Here is a 19,170-nt window from a genome sequence, read left to right as displayed (position 1 = left end):
GTGGGATCAATCAGCAGCTTGTCCCCATCGCTTTCCCAGTTTTCTGGAGGCCTGTGAGCTCTCTGTTTTCTCAGGGATTACTGGTCGAAGCCACATAATTTATATTACAGATATGTAATTTGTTTCAGTGGAGAGGGAAAACAGGAAAAGACAGGATTGTTTTTAGTAATGTAGTACTAAATTACTAGACACAGTGGTAATTTTCTAATTGCTATTATACAATTATTAGTAATTTAGTAATTTGGAGGTGATGGGGAAAAACCTCTGGGACACTGAAGGGAAGTGGTTGCATTTTGGGGGTGTGGACTCTAAAATTAATTTTGAAGTGTGGATTTGTACACAGGATGATTGTACCTTACTGAAGATATTTGTCTTAACTGAAGAACAGAGATTTTTCCATAGATAATGTCATCCTGGGAAGCTAAAGATAATAATAAATGATACTAAAAATTTGTTACCAACAAACATGTTAGGTATATTAATTACATGTAACCTGCAATCATGACAGAGATTACATTTCAGAAGAAAAGTCAATGCTATTTTTTGTTTTGGCATAGCCTTCAGTTTTCAGTATCATTCTTTTGTTTAGAAAAAAATCTTACTGGGTTTATTTATTCATTGCTGTACTTAACAATTTTAGGATGGTTATTAATAGGCTCTGCAAAATGGAGGGGTTTGTTTCCTATATTATTGTTCTGATATCTTCAAAGTGTCAGTCATATCTCTTTTTATTCCTTCTAACAAAAATTCTTTCTGAATTCCTAATCTTAGAGACTTTTCTTTTTTTACTTTTTCCCTGTCTTTTTTTCTTTTTGTCAGAAGACTATTTGTCAAGAGGGACAAATTTGGAGAACAATAAACTCTTTGTGTCACTATAGATGGCACATCTGGTGTACATAATCTTGCTGATTTATTTGTTTATCTTATATGCTTCCTGAAAAGACTCTTTAAAGTTTTTAAGACTTTGTCCTTGCCACATTTGGTATATTTTATTTTAAGAAATATTTTTAGTGGTTGTACACAAAGTTTGAGAAATGAGCATTTAAGGACTAAATTTTTGGCATCAAGATAACAATGATTTATTTTGAATGTGACCAAATTATATTTGCATTCTTTTTCAAGGCAATAAAAATAAATTCAGAGCAAATGGGGCATGAGAATTCAGAGATGCTTAATCATGTGCTTTTATATTAGGAGTAGTTTGCTAAGTCTTGCTTGCTAATTTCAAAATAATTACCTATACTGGCAATGCATTGTTGAAGCTTCTGTCAAAAAGTTATTCTCTCCTTTAAAAAATTAAGGAATACTTTGAAAGAAAGAAGCTTAAGTCAAAAATGAAGCTCCTGGAAGTATCATCTCCTAAAAGTTCAGCAGTCAGTTTGGATCTTCTCAATCTATATGTGGTTAACCAGATATCAACCAAGACAGAAAACACTGGTGAGTTTTGGGTATACTGATGTATCAGAATTAGTTGTTCTAACCTATTACTGCTGTTATTTTAGTTCTTGTTCTTCCATTTACAACTTAACCCTCAAGTAAATGTTGTTTTATTTTTAAAGTAAAAATTGTATTTTAATACAAAAATTATGACTGAATAAAAAGTCTGGGCATAAAAGCAATCCAACAGCCTTGTCTCCTGCCTTCTTCACCTTAAAAGCTTTGTGCAGTGTCCTGGTTCCAGGCCAGGCCAGGGTGAATGTTCGCAGTAGCCAGGACAGGCCTGGCCAGGACCCTGAGGTGATTCTGCACCTCCTCACATCATGCACAGGGGAAGGAGCCCCATCCAGTGGGGCAGTGGGAAGCGAGTGGCCAGGGAATGTTTTGCTCCCTGTGGTGAGCACCTGCGTAATTCTATATCATTGTGCCATTTAAAATAGAGGTTTTGTATTGTTAGTAGCAAAGAAAGAAACAAATATGGCTTTAAATGGATTAAGAAATATAAAACAACAACTTTTGTACTCTAATGAAAATTCTCAAAGCTCAAATCAAAGCTTTCTCCAAGCCCTGCACTGACATAACAAATACATTCATTGCAGAGAACGTGAGGAAGCCAGTCCACGTTGATATCACTGAAGATGGAAAAAAACCTATCAGGAGACATAACTTAGAGCTTCCCACATCACCCCTACGTACACAACATAAGTCAAACTTAGATGATCTCCAGAGCAGGTACTTGTAGAAAATAGGCAATAGTTACCCAATAGGGAGGTTCTGGGACAGATGTTTCATTATAGTCTTCACATTTGGGGTATTAAGACAATATAAACATACCATTGTAAACAGTGGAGTTTCACAACCACTCCTGTTGTTCCAGTGATACTGTGAGAGAGGGAGAGAAATTAATAAATTCTGAATAAAAAACTGCACATGAAGCTGAGAGATTTTTTAAAAATGGTTATGTGTCTGTACTCATGCCAGGTACTTATACTGTTTACCTCAAGGAGCAGGTTATTCAAACAGCATTACACACTTACACTGCTTTCCCATCCAGCTTTGGAGACCCTAAAGTGACAAACTCACAGACAGGCTGCTCATAGCTGCCTAAGAATCAGGCTGTTTTAAGATGTGTGAAAAAATATTCCTAAGTTATTTTGAAATTAATAATCAGAATATTTTAATATTTTGGATCTTGCATTTCATAGGCTGTTTTTATTCATTTTACAAGGTTACAAAAGCAAGTTTTGGACAGCAGAAGACAACATCTCTCAGAAAAAGTAAAATACCAGCATAAGGTATTGTTGTTCTTATGATATAAGACTAAATATGTGCAGTAATTACTGTATTTTTAAGTGAGTTTTCAAAGAGTGGACAAACTCATGGGTACTGAAACACATGAACTCTTCTTTCTCTTTAAGACTATATTGACAAATTATTTTCATGCTACTGTTTATATGTTTCTTGAAAAAAAGCTAAAAATGTATTTATATCCATCTCTCCTCAAGATAGCATTTGTGTGCATGCTTCAGATTAAGTAGTTACTTACATGTTTCCCTGAAAAAAGCCCTTATTGCCTTAAGTTTTTAGTGAAAAGTCGTGTCAGAATAGAGAAAATCTTCTCTTCTTTGTGGTTATGTGCAGATATGTAAAAGATACAAAATGTCTTGATTACTTTGAACTTTATGCTTAAATCAAAACAGTTTTAGCTAAATAAAATATGTCTTTGTTATGTTTTGTCTAGCTCATTCCACAAGTAATGGAATTAGGCTATGTTGATTCTAGTATGGAAAATGAAGACAACACAGCAAGAGTTTTTAGTGCTTGTCCATTGTCCTCCTCTGGTTTTCAGTTCTCTAACTGTACACAGCTTTCAGAAGAAAATTTCAACACAAAACTAATGGGCAACATTTGGGACCACATCTATGAAAAGGAGCTGCAAAAAGAGGTTTGGTTAATGTTTTACCTCTGTGGAATTACTTTAAACTAACTTTCATTTATTTGGTGTGTAAAACTATGATTGATCAACATTTTTGTAGGCTGGTGGCAATTAATATTATGTATATAGAAATATATTTATTTTATTGTTCTGAAATAAGCCCAACTTGACTTTTGTTCACTGAACCCTCAGTGTTGCTGATATTTGCAGAGAGAGAATTAGTCACATGCTGGTGGCTTTCTTTTGCTTCTGGCTTGTAAATTTGGTTAAAGAAACCTGAAATATAGTTAGAAATACAGCTTTCTTGAACATACAGTTAGTGTAACTGGGTGTTGCATGATCCCAGGTGATCCCATTACCTAATTTTTTATCTTTTAATGTCTCAGTGATTAACATAGTTCTTACAGTATTTTCAGTGCTCTGCTGTTTAACTCTTTACTTTTAAGAAACACTTGAAACTTATTCGTTCATATATTACTATTTTTTCTTTTTGTTAACTTTGTGATTCTTAAAAGAATCATCCTTAGAAAATTGATAGCAAATATGCTTTATTTTTAGCAAATATATTATTCATTGGAAATAATAAAAAAAGTTATGTGTCTCACCAATGGTACTCTGAAGTCTTGAGGTTAGTGAGGAAGAAATGCTTGAGGAGTTTCAGAAGGGGAGATGATGGGTTGTTCAGAGAATGAATAGGCCAAAACTCACAGGAAGCTGACCTGAAGAACGAAGAACCCCAAGAAATATGTTTTCAAAACACAAGGACAGCCCACCTCTATGTGCAAGAGAATGATTCGATTCTGGAGGCCAGTTTGGCTGAATCAGGGAACCCCTGACTGAGGTCAAATGCAAAAAGGAAGAGTGCAAGGAGGGATGGGCAACCCAGGAAGAAGACAGGAGCATCCCCTCAGCTGGGAGGGGTGGCATTAGGATGGTCAGAGCTGAGAATCACAATGGGTGAGAAGAACAGCAAGGAGGACTTCTTTAGGTGTGTCATCAAAGAAAGGAAACAAAGGAAAACGCTGCTAAATAGAATTGAGACCTAGTGAAAAATGACATGGAAGAGCCTGAAGTACTCAAAGACTACAATGCTTCAAGTTTTCCAGAAAACATCTGCTCTCTGGCTCATCCTAAAATGCAGTCAGGAGCTGGGGGGAGTTGAATGAACCAGTAGGGAAGGAACAAGTTAGAGAATCTATTGTAACCTGAATATATAGAAATATATGAGACTGGACACAGTCCAAACTAGTATATTAAGAGTCTTGGATGACATCACTGCAAGGCAGATACTTACCACCCTTGTAAGGCTGTGGTGATCAGAGAAGCTTCCCAGTGAGAAGAAATACACAAATGTTATGTCCATCTGCAAAAATGTAAGCATGATCTGGGGAACCATCATCTCACCTCTGTCCCTGGAAGGAATAAGGAGCTAAGCTCCCAGAGGAAATTCCAAGGTGCATGAGGAACAAGAAGGTGTCTGCAAACAGCCATCAGATTTTGCAAGGTCATACTCTGCCTGGTGGACACAATGGCTTTCTGTGATGGAATTAGTAGCTCTGGGAATTAGAGAGAAGAGCAGGCATTATTTACCTTGACTTTAGGAAGGCTTTTTATTAAGTTTCCCATGGGATTCTGGTAGTCAAAATGGGCAGCTATGAACCAGATAAATGGACAATAGGATGAGAAAAAACTGTTACTGTCATGCTCAAAGTAGTTATCTGTTGGCTAAAGCTTGTTTGGCAACAGTTGGGCTGTAAGGAGGTTTGGGCTTCTGCTGTAAAGATATGAAGAAATAAAAATAGTGGGAAAATAGATATATTTCAACCAAGATGAAAGTTTTAAAGACTGTAACAATTATGTATATTCACAGTTTGACAGCTTCTATTGTCTTCTCAGCCAGGTAACAGCTTTGATCAAAACCCTTGGAATACAAACCCTCCAAGCCACTTTCTTTTCAGGAAGTCTGATACAGTGCCTCAGGAGCTGTTCAAGCCATTTGATAGGTAGGAAGTGATTTTACATTAATGAGGAAAATAACAGTCAAGTTTAATTAAGAAAAATACTAAAATAATCAGAACCTTATTGCTACTTGGTTTTTTTTCACTGTTTTTCAAATGGAAATTGAAAACAAATGGAAATACTAAACATACAAAGCTATTTAAATTTGCTGAAAAGCAGAAAAATCTGAATTTTGAGTAGGCACTTGGAGCCATGATCTATTTTTTTCAATGTCACAGACATGATAGTTGTGCTGAATTTACCTTGAATGACAGGACAGATTTACTAAGAGGCCAGGAGGAGGGGGAAGCTGCCTCAGGTGTTATTAGTTCTGGGCAGTGTTGCAAGTGCTTTTCTGACAATCTTGATGCAATAGCAACTGAGCATCTGCACCTGCATTATTTATACTAGGGATTCCAAGAACAAAGCATTTTCTTTTCTTCTCTTGCATATGTGATCCTACTATAGCTTTCTTTTTTCCCTATAATTGATTCAATAATACTTCTATGAGAATATATACTTTGTTTTTAAAAGAATGGAGAGAAATCAAGAATATTTTTCTTTTTGTATGTACTGATTAAAAATCTTTCAAATCACAGAGGGTTTAGGGACAGACTCGTTTGTACTGAACATTTTATTTCATTTTCTTTCCAGAGGCTCTCCCTTGGACTTAGAGGTCCTACATAGCTAATCTTACTTTACTCCTCCTGTTGCACAAGTCTGCCATTTGGTTGAAAGTTCCTGCCCATCTCTAGCTTAGGCTGGCTAAAGACATAAAAAGGCCATAGAGTATATTGCTGTTCCTGAAGTGCCTGCAGCCTGTTTGCTTGGGGAGTCAAGTGACCCATAAAATCACTGGCCAAATAATAGCTAAACACATCAGCCACCTTGACTTCTACTCTTGTAGCTTCTCCTGGCTTTCTCCAGCAAAACCTAAAATGAGCATAGGGTTCACCTTGCTGCACATCCCAATTAATATATTTACACTGTAAATATATAACCTTATCTCACCTACATCTCTCATTTCTCCACCAGCCCTATATAACCTTATCTCACCTACATCTCTCATTTCCCTACCAGCTATCAGGTCTGCACTCATCTGCTTATGCCACATCCTCTCATCTTCTACCTATTCATGGGTCACTAACAACATTTCCTTTCCAGCTGCTCTTCAGATCCGTTTCTTGGTATTGTCCTCATTTTGTTTTCATTCATTCTAGCCATAAATTCTTATACAGTTATTCTTATCAAGAAATCATAATTCTTCTGTGAAGGGAGTTTCTTTCACTGTATGTGAAAAGTAGAGTGTCAGTTTATACAGTTATTTAATGTAACATACTGATGATGTAATCAATGTCCATAATTCTGAGAGCTGTGGCACCTCAAGGTTATTAAATATTAATTAAAAGTTTTCATGTCATATTTCCTCATCTACTCTTAAATTTTATTTTGCATAACAAAATATTCAGCTGGAGTTGAGAAAGACTCTCTGAATTGCTTCACAAAATGGTTTTACCTGCCTTGTGTAAATCTATCCAAGTATCCTCTGAAATAAACTCTAGTGTGTTTAGCCTTCTAAAACTGTCCTGGTGAGGTTTCTGTAACTAGAGAAAACTAGTTTCTCATTTAAGTTCCATAGAATCTTTATCCAGTTCCAAGTATTTGATGACCAAAACACCACAAGCATTTTCTCCAGTAAGAGTTTTCTGTACTACATTTCAGTTTCAAGTTCTACTGATAGCCTTGCTCAGAACATTTTGAAGAAAGAGTTGTGGGGTTTTTTTTGTTTTTTTGTTGTTTTTTTTTTTTTAATGGTCTTTTTTGCCAGATCTCTGTCCTTCAGAAGAATTTCAACTTTTTGCTCAGAGTTTCTGAGAGTTCAGTCAGCAGATCCAACCTGGAAAAAAAATAGTGAAAATGTTAGATTAAGAGCCAAGTAAGTGAAAGCATGATGGCTTTCATGTCCATGATGCTTACATGATAAAATCTTCAAAACCACTGCTCTCAAAGTGGGGTAAGGAAGTAGTGGCATATCAAAATGTCTGACTGGCCTCCTGACAGTGGAACAGAAAAAATCTGTGCTGAATCAGGATTTCTGATTTCAGGTACAAATGAAAGTCACTTGTTATGGGCTTTCAGTATGGAAGACAAATACAGTCTTAAGCAAACTACTTTTATGAATGGAAGAAACTATCTTCCTCTTTTTCTTTTTCTCCCCGCTGTGGCCGCCTTTGGTCAGCTGGTGGAGCAGCAGTGACATACTGTGGCTGATTTTATAAATCACAACTCTCTGTCCAGGAGGATGTGCTCCATGGCTTTGTATGCTTGGAGATATTAAGAAATAGAACCCCTTTAAAATCAATCTTACCATAAAGTAGATATAAAACATAATAAAATACACACTTTATCAGTTGAAATACTGTATATTTAGGACAAAATCAAGTGTAATGAGCTGTGAAGTTTTTTATATTTTTATTATCAAATTACCATAAAGTGTTGTGTTAACAGTATTTGATTTGTTTGTGTACTCAGCAAAATGGATTTTCTCTTCTACTCCTGTTATACCTCATTGCCTACCCCCAGGCCAGACTACATGAATTCTGCCAGGAAAAATCCAATTATAATAGCCAATAACGACTCAGAAAACTGTGAAGGAATAAAAGAAGCAATATTTGATGCTGTGAAAGAAGCCGCAGAACTGAAAGATGGAGGTGGTTGTTCCTTTCTGGCACTATTTGAAGATGAGAGTCGACCAATCCAAAATAATCCTTCCACAAAGCATTTTAATCCTTTTTCTAACCAAAGCAATAATGACTTTTTTTTCACTGTTCCTGATGTTCGAAATCAAATCAACAGAATTTATTCTTGTGACACTAGAAGGCTTTATCCTGCAACCAATGCAAAAGAAGATCTGGTAGACAGACACCTTGAAGGCATTTTCACAGCTCCAGAACAGGTTTTCCTTAAAAGTAACAATGTGTCAAATACAAGCTACAAGGAAACAAGTGCACTTCATAAAACACCGCGGCAGAACTGTCGTGAGGGACAGCACTACTTCACACCCTGTGAACAGAAAGAAGGAAGAGCAAACCTTGAAAAAATTGGTGCGTGTCATATTTTGAGGACCTGTATTCTGGGTTTTATTCTCCTTTTAAAGACATCGGTTCTTATAACTAGAGATGTATCTGCCCCAACTGAAAACATAATGAATCTTCAGAATGCAGTCACATAATTTTAAATCCAACTATTTAAATTATTTTAAAAACTCGACAGAAACTTTTATAGAAATTGTGTTTATTCTATTGCATTTCAAAATCAAGGTTTACTTTTTTTTCTAATTTTAGAGACATTTGCATATCGCCATGATCAGCAGAATAGCTTAAAGGAGAATGTGCAGAATTATTCCAGAAAAAAAAGGTGAGTGTTATGGAAATTACCAATCTATTAAGTAGTGATAACTGCAGAGACTTTGCTGAATTGGAGAAATCCTGCTAAGAGCACAAGAAGGCAAAATTCTAAACAGTATTACTGTTTAGACTCAGGTTTTCTTAGTGAAAATAGTACTGTACAGTGTGAATAAATCACAGGAAAGCCCACTAAGCCTCTGTATCTGCCCATAATAAGCACACAGAAATACTGCTTCATGGGGCAGCTTGGAGATCCTGAAGTTAAGCTGGTAATCTGGCTTGCCCTCTAAAATATTCTGTCTCATTCCACTGGCTACAGAGCAAGTGTCTTCTCTGCTCTATGTGAGTGCTCTGTGTTTTACTAAAGACTTGTTTTTCAAAGACTGATACATAGTACCTTCCATTTTACAAAACAGCACTATCTTCTGTTATTGCTTCAATTCCATTTCAACAGAAATGGTGTTTGTGAAAAACATATTCTTGGTGTTAAATCTCAGGTTCAGAGATAAGTTCGGTGATCTCAGTAGTGGGAAGCATTTAATGGTTACTGAAGACAAAGTAAAAATTGAAAAGTCATCAATCAGGAATTTAAATCAGAAAGAAAATAAAAATACTGGGGAAAAAAATCACTTACCAGTGAACTTGTGTTTGCATTCCTCAGCGACAACAAGTCTGTGAAAGAAACAGCCTGGAATGAGAACCATGTCTTTGTATTTGAAGAGGTAACTTTTAAAAATATGGGGTTTTTTTTGTCAGACCCAATGTTTGCATGATTCATTTGAGGTGGAGAAGGAAGTTAGAAACTGAATATAGCTTCAATGAATTAACTATCATGGAAGCTTCTTTTCCATCATGGTTTGTATAAGGAATTCAGAAAGAACTGCTGCTAGTGACATGGTTCAGATAGACAGGTCCACAGTTCACTTGGTTTCATTCACACTTTAGCTGATGCCTGAAAGAACTGGGTAAATTACCCATCACACTTAGGATCAGGTTCTGCAGGCAATGCCCAGACTTATATGCAGAATGCTTCAGTATTATAAAGGAGCTTTGTGCCAGTATATATATAAAAGTGTTTCAGATGTCTTGACTGTAGAAGCCACATATGGTACTACTCAGGGGTAAAAATCCTCTTAAAATAATTTGAGGTACAGTTCAGTGACTCCTTTATGTAACACAGAAACTGAATGTTCCTTTCTTAACCTGAGATACTGATCCAGCTGAACCCTCACTATTAATACCTTATTATTTTTAACAGTTCACAACAGCACAAGAGAAAGGGTATAAGTTTGGACTGAGTTCATATCTTCATGAGATGGGTTAGTACTATTTATACATTATCACTTAAAAATGTTTTCTCTACATGTGAATCTGGAACAGTTACTTTTAAAGCCAGGGAGAATGATCTTTTTAGGATGTTAATTTTAATAAGAGCTTATATTTCTGATTCACACAGCACTGTAAAAAGACAACTAGCATTACCAGGTAACTAAGAATTAGCTGTGCTTGCTTTTCCTTGAAGAGATATTCTCTTCCACTAGACTATATGCCGTCACTCCACATGTGGACAGAGGGAGGGAGGTAAGCAAAGCAATCCTACATCCTTCCTACTCCATCAGTAGCTGTAGGGTCAGCTGTGCTGGCTGCATTTCAGAGATCTCTCAGGGACCTCCAAGAAAGAAATATGTAACTTCTATGGCAGCCAGTGTGCACGTGGAGTCTGCTGTGCTCTCTTGCAGGCTGTGCTCTCCAGATTCCCTCCTCCTTTTGGGTTCTGCAGTTCTGCTGCTGATGAACAGCACAGCTGAGGCTTTGGGGGCCCCATCTCACAACCTCTGTTCAGATGTGTTGACCGGAGGAGAACTGGCTATCGCTGTGAACTAGATTGACCTTGCTAACATTTTGTTCTTTAAACAGTGTCTTAAAACTGCATCAGAAATAAATAGTTCTACATGGTATACTTGAGAGTTGGATCTTTGGGGACTGTTCTGTGAGTAACCTTTTCTTTTTCATCTAATTTTTCAAGATGTGGAGTCACCATTCAGCAGCCAGTCTCACAGTTACTCTCCAAGGCAGACTGAGAGCTATTTGTGCTCTAGTCCTGACACAGTGAGTAAATCCTTCTGGGCTGGCAGGGCTTCATTTGAATCATATCTCTATGCCTGAGTGCACCTAAAGATGTAGCTGGAATTTCACTTTGTTTTGTATGAGATAACTTCATGTGTGATGAGGACAAGAAATTATGAGCTGTAAATTTTCCTAAGTAGTTTGACAGACATGTGGTCTGTTCTCTTGATAATGACTGGCCTTGTGGAATTACATAGCATGACTGTGGAAAAAGTCTAAGCAACGTTCTATGCTCTTCCTGTATGTATAGCTGCCTTACATTACATGCCTGTAAAGCAGGATGATTTGACACACTGTGTTTTCAGTCATTCTTGAACACAAAAATGCTGTGTTGTAAGATTATAAATTGCTTGTGAGAGTGGAGGTCTGCACTGGCCGCTTTGTCTTCACCAAGAGCCATCCTTGGAGAAGGAGACAACCAAAGGAGACAGTTCTGGGCTTTCTGTTTATTTAGCTTAGTTATTAGCAAGTAATTACTTTAGTCCTTAGTTACTTAACTATTTGAACAGTTACAATTGCACAATTCTGTTCAAACAGTCTGAAGAGGAAGACACAGCCAAAAAGAAGGAATATCTGAATGAACATTCCTTGAAGGCACACGGTGCCAACCTATTCTCAGCCTCAGCAAGAAGAAAGGCCCCCAAGAGCTCTCACACCCAAAGTGTGGGGATGAAGCCCAGCAGTACTTTGCCTAGAAAAGAAGCAAACAATCTTCAGGAGAGAGATTCTAATTTTTGTGCCACAGAGGAGGAAAATAAAACCCACACAGCTCTATCTCAGGGCCCATCGTACTGCGCCCTTAAGAGGGAGCATGTCAGTAGCAGCACCGGGCGCGATGTTTGGTCACAGACCGAGGGCTCCGTGACCGTAGAGAAGGCGGACGTGGGCACCCAGTGTGGCACCCTGAGGGTGTGCAGCTGTGGGGGATCCCTCCCCGCCGCCCGCAGCCCAGGCGGGGTCCCTCCTCCCGGCGCTGCCGGCACCGCAGGAGAGCACCAAGGGCCAGTGCAGAAGGGGCAGCAGCCCGCGGGCGCCGGCAGCGCGGCCGGGACAGACCCCTTCTCTTCTGAGGCCGAGTACCTGAGCTTGGCTGGCAGGAGGACTCTAGAGGTGCTGAACTACATTGATAAAATGAAGGAGAGAGATAAGCAGCGATCAATTATAATGCCACGCTAGGAACACAATAGTTTTGTCCTGTTCTCAGTATATTTCATTCAGTTGGCATATTCTGATTTTTCTAGCATGGTTAGGTAAAAGATACTTTTACTGTTTGCTGGCTTTAGCTATCAATAATTATGGGTTTCTGTCTACCTACTGCTATCTCAAAGTATGGGTTCCTATAGATATCCAACTATTAACAAAGGATTCTACAATAGCCTAGTAAATAAAAACATTAGGAATTATATTGGTTTCCCACCATATATCTGTAGGATTCTGTACTTTAGAATTGGTTATGTTTCTTTTAAAGTAATGGGAAGATGTTGTACTACTTCAAAAAATATTTAGTGTGGCTCTGAGTTCAGAGCCATTGTGTGATTCTCACCCATTTTAACAGAAAAACTTGCCTTTGTCATGTGTTCATACTAAAAACAGAAATGGGAAACAGAAAATTTACATCTGCAGACATAGAATAGAATATAACTCAAAAAGAACTAATTAATTAAATTTTTTTAAATGCTCAATTTTCTTTCCACAGCAGATCCATTCATTCATTTTCTGGATGTTAATCTAAAAAAATCTTCCATGTGTTTCTGTATTCTGTCTGCGAACTGAAAATCTGAACTACTTGCATCTTCATTTCAGTATTTGTGTAAAGCTACAAACCACAACAAATAAAAGTTTCTGATAATATTGTTTCTAGGTTATATTCTTGCCTTCTAAGAAGTTCCTGGTAAAGGTGTCAGGGAGACTCACTGTTACTAGCATCTACTTACAGATCCATACACCTTCACTTCTATAAAGATATCTCTCTGTTTTAACTCTGTGTGTACATAGATATACATATACCTATGTATAAAATTTAGAAATGCCTGTGCTGGCATTAGCTAACTGGCTGCATGCAGGGTTCCTCTTCTTCACAAACTGGACTTGGGCAAAAACTATGCTGGAGACTTCCTTAAACAACAGGAGATTTGCCTCTATAAGGTTAATATGTTGTGTTTTCCCCTTGGAGTCTGCTGTTAAAAGATTCACTGCCCTTATTCCCACCAGGTCAGGGTTTTTTCTATGCTTTGTAGAAGGGGTGAGTGTCACCCAGCCTGGATGAGACTTGTCACCATTCTTTGTCTCTGTTCTAATCATGAAAAAAGTGGCTGGTTTTACTGCTGATTTTTTTTTTTTTTTTAAGCTAAAAGCCATTTTTAAAAGAAGGTCTGCATTGCTCAACAGTTTGCAGGTTTATGGCTGTGCTATTTTTTAAAATAGCAGCTCAGAAATTTCAGTGGACTGTTCTGTACTTGGAAGAAAATAGCACTGTCTTTTGTATGTACAAATTGCATACATAGGAAGTGGTTTGCACAGCCAGACTTCTGAACCATGTAACTATCACTTAGCCAATTCACTGCCCACTTCCTAAGGCTTGACATAAGCAGATTTTCTTTTTTAGGTTGCCTCAATTTGTTGTCAAAGCAAACTCCCTAGTAATTTTTTTTAAGCTGCAATATTCATCTTCTTCACAGGAGATATAATTTATTTGAATAACAGCTATGATTTTCTGAAAGCTCAGCTGTTAGCTGTGGTTTGTAAAACATAGTTTTTCACTCAGTATGACAAAGTCAATTCAGATTGTGCCACACCAGCAGCAGCCCATGATGGCTTGAATGTTTTTTTCCCAACAGTCCCTCACGCCTGGTACACACCTGCCAGTCCTTCCAGTGGCATGTGTCCAGCTTCCCAGCCTCCCCCACAGCTGGTGTGTCCCCAAGGCACTTGGTCTGCCAGCCTGCAATACACTGTGGCAGAGGCCAGAGAGCGGCACATAATTGCTAAAAGCTCCGGGGCTGTATGCTTTAGGCTAGAAGGGTTTTATTACCCCAGAAGATGTAAAATTGCCTCATGGCCAAAGAGTTCTTTGATTTCTGGGTTAGAGAGGTGCTGGTGACCCAAATAGAGATGAACTGCCATTAACTTGCAGTGGAAGTTCTGCTCCTGGTTTCTCTGATGGTGGCATTGTTGCTGGGACTTTTAAACCATGGTTAGTTTTATACTGGAGGGAGCTACCCACATTCAGGCAGATAGTCCAGATCTGCAGAGCTGGCCTCTGAGCTGACATATTCCCAGTCTGTGCCTATGAACCTAAGGAACAAAGAACGCAGGTTGGAACTCAGGTGGGAAAAGAGGGACATTTGCACCATATGGATGTATGTGTGGGGGGTTTCAAGTGCTCTTTATTCAGTTATTGCTCATATTTATCATCGTTAAAAGCCTCTCAGTGGATATTGCTTATTTTCACTTCAGCCACTGATATAGAAGATCTCACAATCTGTCCAGTTCCAGCTGGGTTTCAGCCTGGACTGCACTGAAATTCCACTGCTCAGTGCCAGAAACTCACCCTCTGACTGGCTGTACAGAAGAGCTGCATATATGTCTCTAATGCAATAATTCACTTCTTGGGATATCAATCACTGTATGTTTCAAAGCCTTTGGATGAGAGTATATAAATTCAAATTACATCCCCATTTTTACCTATAATTGCAAAGCAATCAGAAGAAAACTATCTTTGTAGTGGTTTTGTGCTGGCAGTGATGACAAATAAGGCTGCATGCTCTTTTTAGCCACTAGAGAAGTATTTTAAAGTAGTTACATTACTATGTTTGCATTAAAATATACTTTTGTCCCGTGCTTTCTCCTTAGCTCAGCACCAGTGTGCCACTCTGCTCAGGTGCTTTCTTTCCCTTGATTTTTTTGTGACTTCAGGGAAGAGCTGAGTTTGGTTTAATAGCAAGTAAGAACCTCAAACTGTGCCTTCTTCAGCTGATAATTCAGCAGCGGTAATGATTGTCATCTCACTAAATGTAATGACTGTCATCTCACGAAATGCCTTCAGGCACCACCAGCTTTCTCTGAAGTAATAGCTTAGGCAGAGGCTCTCCTTTTTTCATCCATGCCATTCCCCCTGGCAGCATGCTGAGCCTTCAGGGAGGCCATGGAAATACACATATTTTTAACTGTTTGGTAAGCATCAATTATAAGTAGAATTTTCCTGGGGAAAAGGACAGAAGGGTACCTGTAATTAAACAAAAAACAGGAGCATTTGTTTATCAGTGGCAGTCAAATGCTTCTAAATAGAGATTGAAAGACTCTCACTGAAAATACTACCATAAGCTTCAGTCAGAATTGGTTTTAATAAGCAGCTTGTAACTTAATTTCCCTCCAAAATCAGCTCTAATGACCTGCAAGGTAAGGTTTTCTGGGCAAGCACCAAAAGAAGTTTTGTCATTAATGGGCAGTTTGTTGCTGGATGTTCTGCCAAGAGCCTCCACAAATGTTGTAGAAATTCTTATTTCATTTTCATGAAGGATTATCATTATAGGAAACGAGAGGCTTAAGTCTTCATACAAGTAATTATTTCTCTGGCAGAAACTGTGAATTGGCTTTTCAAGGGTTTTAACAGATAGCAAATTGAGGGAGGATGAGGTTTCCTGGAAAAAAAGTATTAAACTCTGCGTTCAGTGCCTACTCTGTACTCACAAAAGTCAATGACCTTTCTGCAATGCTTCTTCAGCCTGTTCTCTCTGACAGCCTCTAACAGTTTAGAGGTGACAATCCCAGTCACGCAAAGCAGAGCTTGCTTCTCCAGGGCTGGTGATGTGGAACTCCAGGCAGGTCTCCTGACTCTCTGAGCTGAATACTGAACGTGTCCCCCTCTCCAGCCATACTGCAGTGACTCCACACCCTGATGGTGCTTGCTCTGGTGCCACAGCCCTCTGGACATGTAAGGAGCAGCTTGCGGTGAGCTCTCACACAGCACACGGCTGCAGAGGTGCTGACACACCTGCTCTGGGAGGTGATGGGGGATCTTGGGCCCAAACACAGAGGGGTGGAGAGTGAGAGACTCAGGATAAGGCAGGAGGCTGAAAGAGACCTGTTGAATTATTTAACAGAGCTGAGAAAAAACTTATCCAAACAAACCATTTATTTGTGCCCGTTTGCAGAGGGAGTGCTGTGATTTACTGCCAGTGTCACACTCAGCACATGGGTGCTGGCCTGGCCCAGAGCTGTGGCTGTCATAGGACAGACCAATATGTCTTATTGCTGAAGATTTATTTCATTTCCTGGGCTGGAGTAATTATTGGGAAACAGGAGGTCTGTAAGGAGCTTTGCTCTCCAGAGAAGCTTCACTCCATACAAACAAATTAATTTTTGGAGAACCCCAAACCAGCTGAAGCTGGCAGGGATCTCCAAGTTCGCCAGTGCAAGCCCCACTCATAGCAGGGCCAGCTGGAGCAGGGTACTTTGGGCCACGGCCAGCTGCTATCACAGACCCCCAGCCTGGGGCTGGGGGAATAAGCCCTGCCAGGTAGGGGGTCCAGGGAAGCTGTGCCTGCTCACAGCAGCTGCTGCAGATGGGAGCAGCCACTGCCTGAGCCATTTCCTCCCTGTGCTGAGAGCAAGGCAGGGGCCTGGAGGAAGGGGAGCTGTAGGTGTAAGGGGAGGGAGGCTGGGTGCTGCTGCTGCTGCCCTGCCCTGCTCCACTTCCTTAGAGCACAGCTCCTGCCCCTCTCGCCTCTCCTCATCCACATTTCTGTGCAGAAATGAAGAGCAGCAGTGTTTCACCCCAACACCAGCTCATCCCTGAGTGCACAGCCACTACAGGCACTCATCACTCTCCCACCAGGGACTGTGAGGGTCCCAATGCCCCAGTGTATTCCTGTGAATCCCACCAGCCACAAGGAAGCTTGACATATAGAGAGCATACGAAAGCTCTCTCATCTAGTACTAGGCTGGGGGTGGCAGTTAGCCTTCACACAGCTTACAAACACTTTGCTTGCTCTTGACTTTTTCCCCATAATTTTTAGCAGCCCATGAGAGGAGAGCAGTGGGGACTATAAGCTCCAGCTTAGTTCCAAAGCTGCATGGGGCATCTGCTTCTCCCTCAGCTCTCAGCCAACCTGCAGGTTATGGGTACCTCAAACACCAGGGAGAGCACAGGAGAAGCCATACAGCATGAGACTGACTGACTGCAGTCACATCTTGTGACAAACCAGTGACAGAGCACACTGATCAGACATCCTGGACAATGAAGGAGCTCACTGGGAGCAGCCAGACAGTTTTGATGCCATCTCACCATGAATATATTAGAACAAGTACCAATTTCATGCTTATTCCAAGGGACCACTTCCCAGTGGGGACCTGGCCACCTGCTGCAGGCCACAACTGCCACTTTAGGGATGGAGAAGTCCTCTGGCACTTGCAGCACTGCTCCTTATGTGACTGCCTACAGCCTCCCCTTTGTAACTACAGCTACGCTGAGTGGCCCTGAGTGGAGGCTTCAGGTGGAAAATCTGTTTGTGTGATTTGGTGACAGCTGGATGGGGATATGGGGTCTCACCAGCCTCAGCTGTGGAAATGGTTTTGAAAAGGAAAAGCTGCAGGGCTGGGAAGGCTGAAAATGCCACATGTTAAGGAGAAGGGCAGGATGTGCCAGCAGAGCAGGGCTTGGCTCACCCTACTCCTGACCCTGTTTCTGTGCCTTGTCACCATGCACAGGCTGGTTGGTGGATGCAGCGAGCTGGCCATGGAAATAGGGACTAATTCTCTCTATATATGCAGTTTTGATAGATTAGGTAATTAACAAAGTGCACTGCAGCACTCAAGAAGTGTTAAAAAAAAATTAAAATTGAAGACTAAGCCTATGAATCTGAGTCCTGAGGAAAAAACCTCTGTTTTTTAGAGAGAGATTTAGATCTTAAATCAGCTGCATCCTCAGCCCACTGCTGCCTTCTGACTTTGCTCCCCTCTACCCAGGACAGCTTGACACTGTCCCCTGACATCACACAGTGGTGTGGCAGACACTATGTCCCCACACTCACACCACTAACCATCCTCCACACCTTATGCCCTTCCTTCCCCCAGCCTCTGCTCAGGATTTGCTTTGTGTTTTTTCCTGCTCATGTTGCCGTGGCAACCTGATCCAGACTCTATTCCACATATCACCTTGATTATGAAGTTCAGCCAATCCAGCCCCCTCTGCCCTCAAACTGCTCATGTATCTCAAACTGCTTCCCTGATAGCTCCCCAAACTCTTACTGTTCCCTCAGCATGGATCTCCCCCACCTCTCCAGCCCCCTTTCTCCACCTTTAATATTTTGTAAGGAACTCTCTTTCCAATGGGGATGGACACGTGATTCACTGCTTTTGTGAAAGTGGGGGGGCCTTTGTTTTCCCTTCTCACACCTGAGTCCCCTCAAGGGATGTGCTCCCTTGGCATCAGAGCACAGCAGCTTCCACACTCCTTACACTGAGCATAACTCCTGTGTGTTTGTAAGGATCTGTGTGTTCTGATCTTCTGAAGAATGAGCCACAGAACAGGGCTGCTTCGGAAGCCTTTCCTTTCCCTGCCCTTGTCTACCTGCAATAAAAGGCACCTAAGTCCCCCCGTGTGGTGCCGGTGTTAATGTGTTACAAGATTGTGGGTAGGTCATTTTGGATGTGTGCTTCTCTTTCTTCCTGCACACAATACATCTTACTGCTCTGTGTATGACCCCCTGCTTTTCTGTTTGGTATTAAGGATTCTATCTGGGCTTTCATGGGATATCACAGCACCCAGAATCAGAGTGTGCTAGCTAAGGCAAAGGTTTTGCACATCAGAAACACAGATGGAGCCTGGTATCCTCCTGAAACCCAGATCCAACACCTCCTTTAAAAGCATCCAACCAAATTAAACTCACACAGCCCTCCAGATTTTTTTCTGTCAAAATTAAGATGCAGAAAATATTTCTGGTACTTCTGCAGTTAACTCTCAAAAGGCAAAAGCTTTCCAAACTTCAGGTCTATGCAGACCTTCTCAGTCACACACACACACACACACACATGGAAGTACTGGGTAAGTAGCACACATTAAACAAGGGAGTGAAAACCTGCCCTGGAGAACAGCTAACAAACAGCCCCAGCATGGGACTGTGGAACTGCTGATGCGAGAGTGTTGACTGGTTCCCTCAGAGTTCAGCTGGTTGCTTGATGGGCTGAATGTGTTACACTGTCCATCAGGAGAAGAGTTGAGATGCCACTCATTTTGGGTCAAGTGGGAGTGAAACTGCAGCAGCT

General features: G+C 40.4%; 1 protein-coding gene across 1 annotated transcript; it reads left to right on the top strand.

Annotated features, from left to right (window-relative positions):
- The first annotated feature begins 450 nt into the window (after window positions 1–450).
- Window positions 451–12,081, top strand: CUNH12orf40 (chromosome unknown C12orf40 homolog). The gene is made up of 11 exons (XM_041405324.1): window positions 451–1,437; window positions 2,037–2,169; window positions 2,666–2,732; window positions 3,179–3,382; window positions 5,270–5,376; window positions 7,955–8,475; window positions 8,716–8,788; window positions 9,440–9,500; window positions 10,037–10,097; window positions 10,805–10,887; window positions 11,443–12,081. Exons 1-11 carry the CDS (start codon window positions 1,335–1,337, stop codon window positions 12,079–12,081), a joined length of 2,052 nt encoding a protein of 683 aa, XP_041261258.1. The 5' UTR covers window positions 451–1,334.
- Window positions 12,082–19,170: the final 7,089 nt, after the last annotated feature.

The sequence above is a fragment of the Onychostruthus taczanowskii genome, unplaced genomic scaffold (assembly GCF_017590055.1).
Source record: "Onychostruthus taczanowskii isolate IOZ18803 unplaced genomic scaffold, ASM1759005v1 scaffold23, whole genome shotgun sequence".
In the NCBI taxonomy this organism is placed as follows: Eukaryota; Metazoa; Chordata; class Aves; order Passeriformes; family Passeridae; genus Onychostruthus; species Onychostruthus taczanowskii.
Note: the sequence above shows the minus strand (reverse complement) of the source record. Positions and strands in the feature narration are given on the sequence as shown.

Bases quoted from the DNA above. Each gene is read 5' to 3' on its own strand.
- CUNH12orf40 (XM_041405324.1), top strand. From the start codon at position 1,335: ATGAAGCTCCTGGAAGTATCATCTCCTAAAAGTTCAGCAGTCAGTTTG. The intron at 9,501-10,036 runs GTAACTTTTAAA...TATTTTTAACAG, and splicing joins ATGTCTTTGTATTTGAAGAG to TTCACAACAGCACAAGAGAA. The intron at 10,888-11,442 runs GTGAGTAAATCC...CTGTTCAAACAG, and splicing joins TGTGCTCTAGTCCTGACACA to TCTGAAGAGGAAGACACAGC.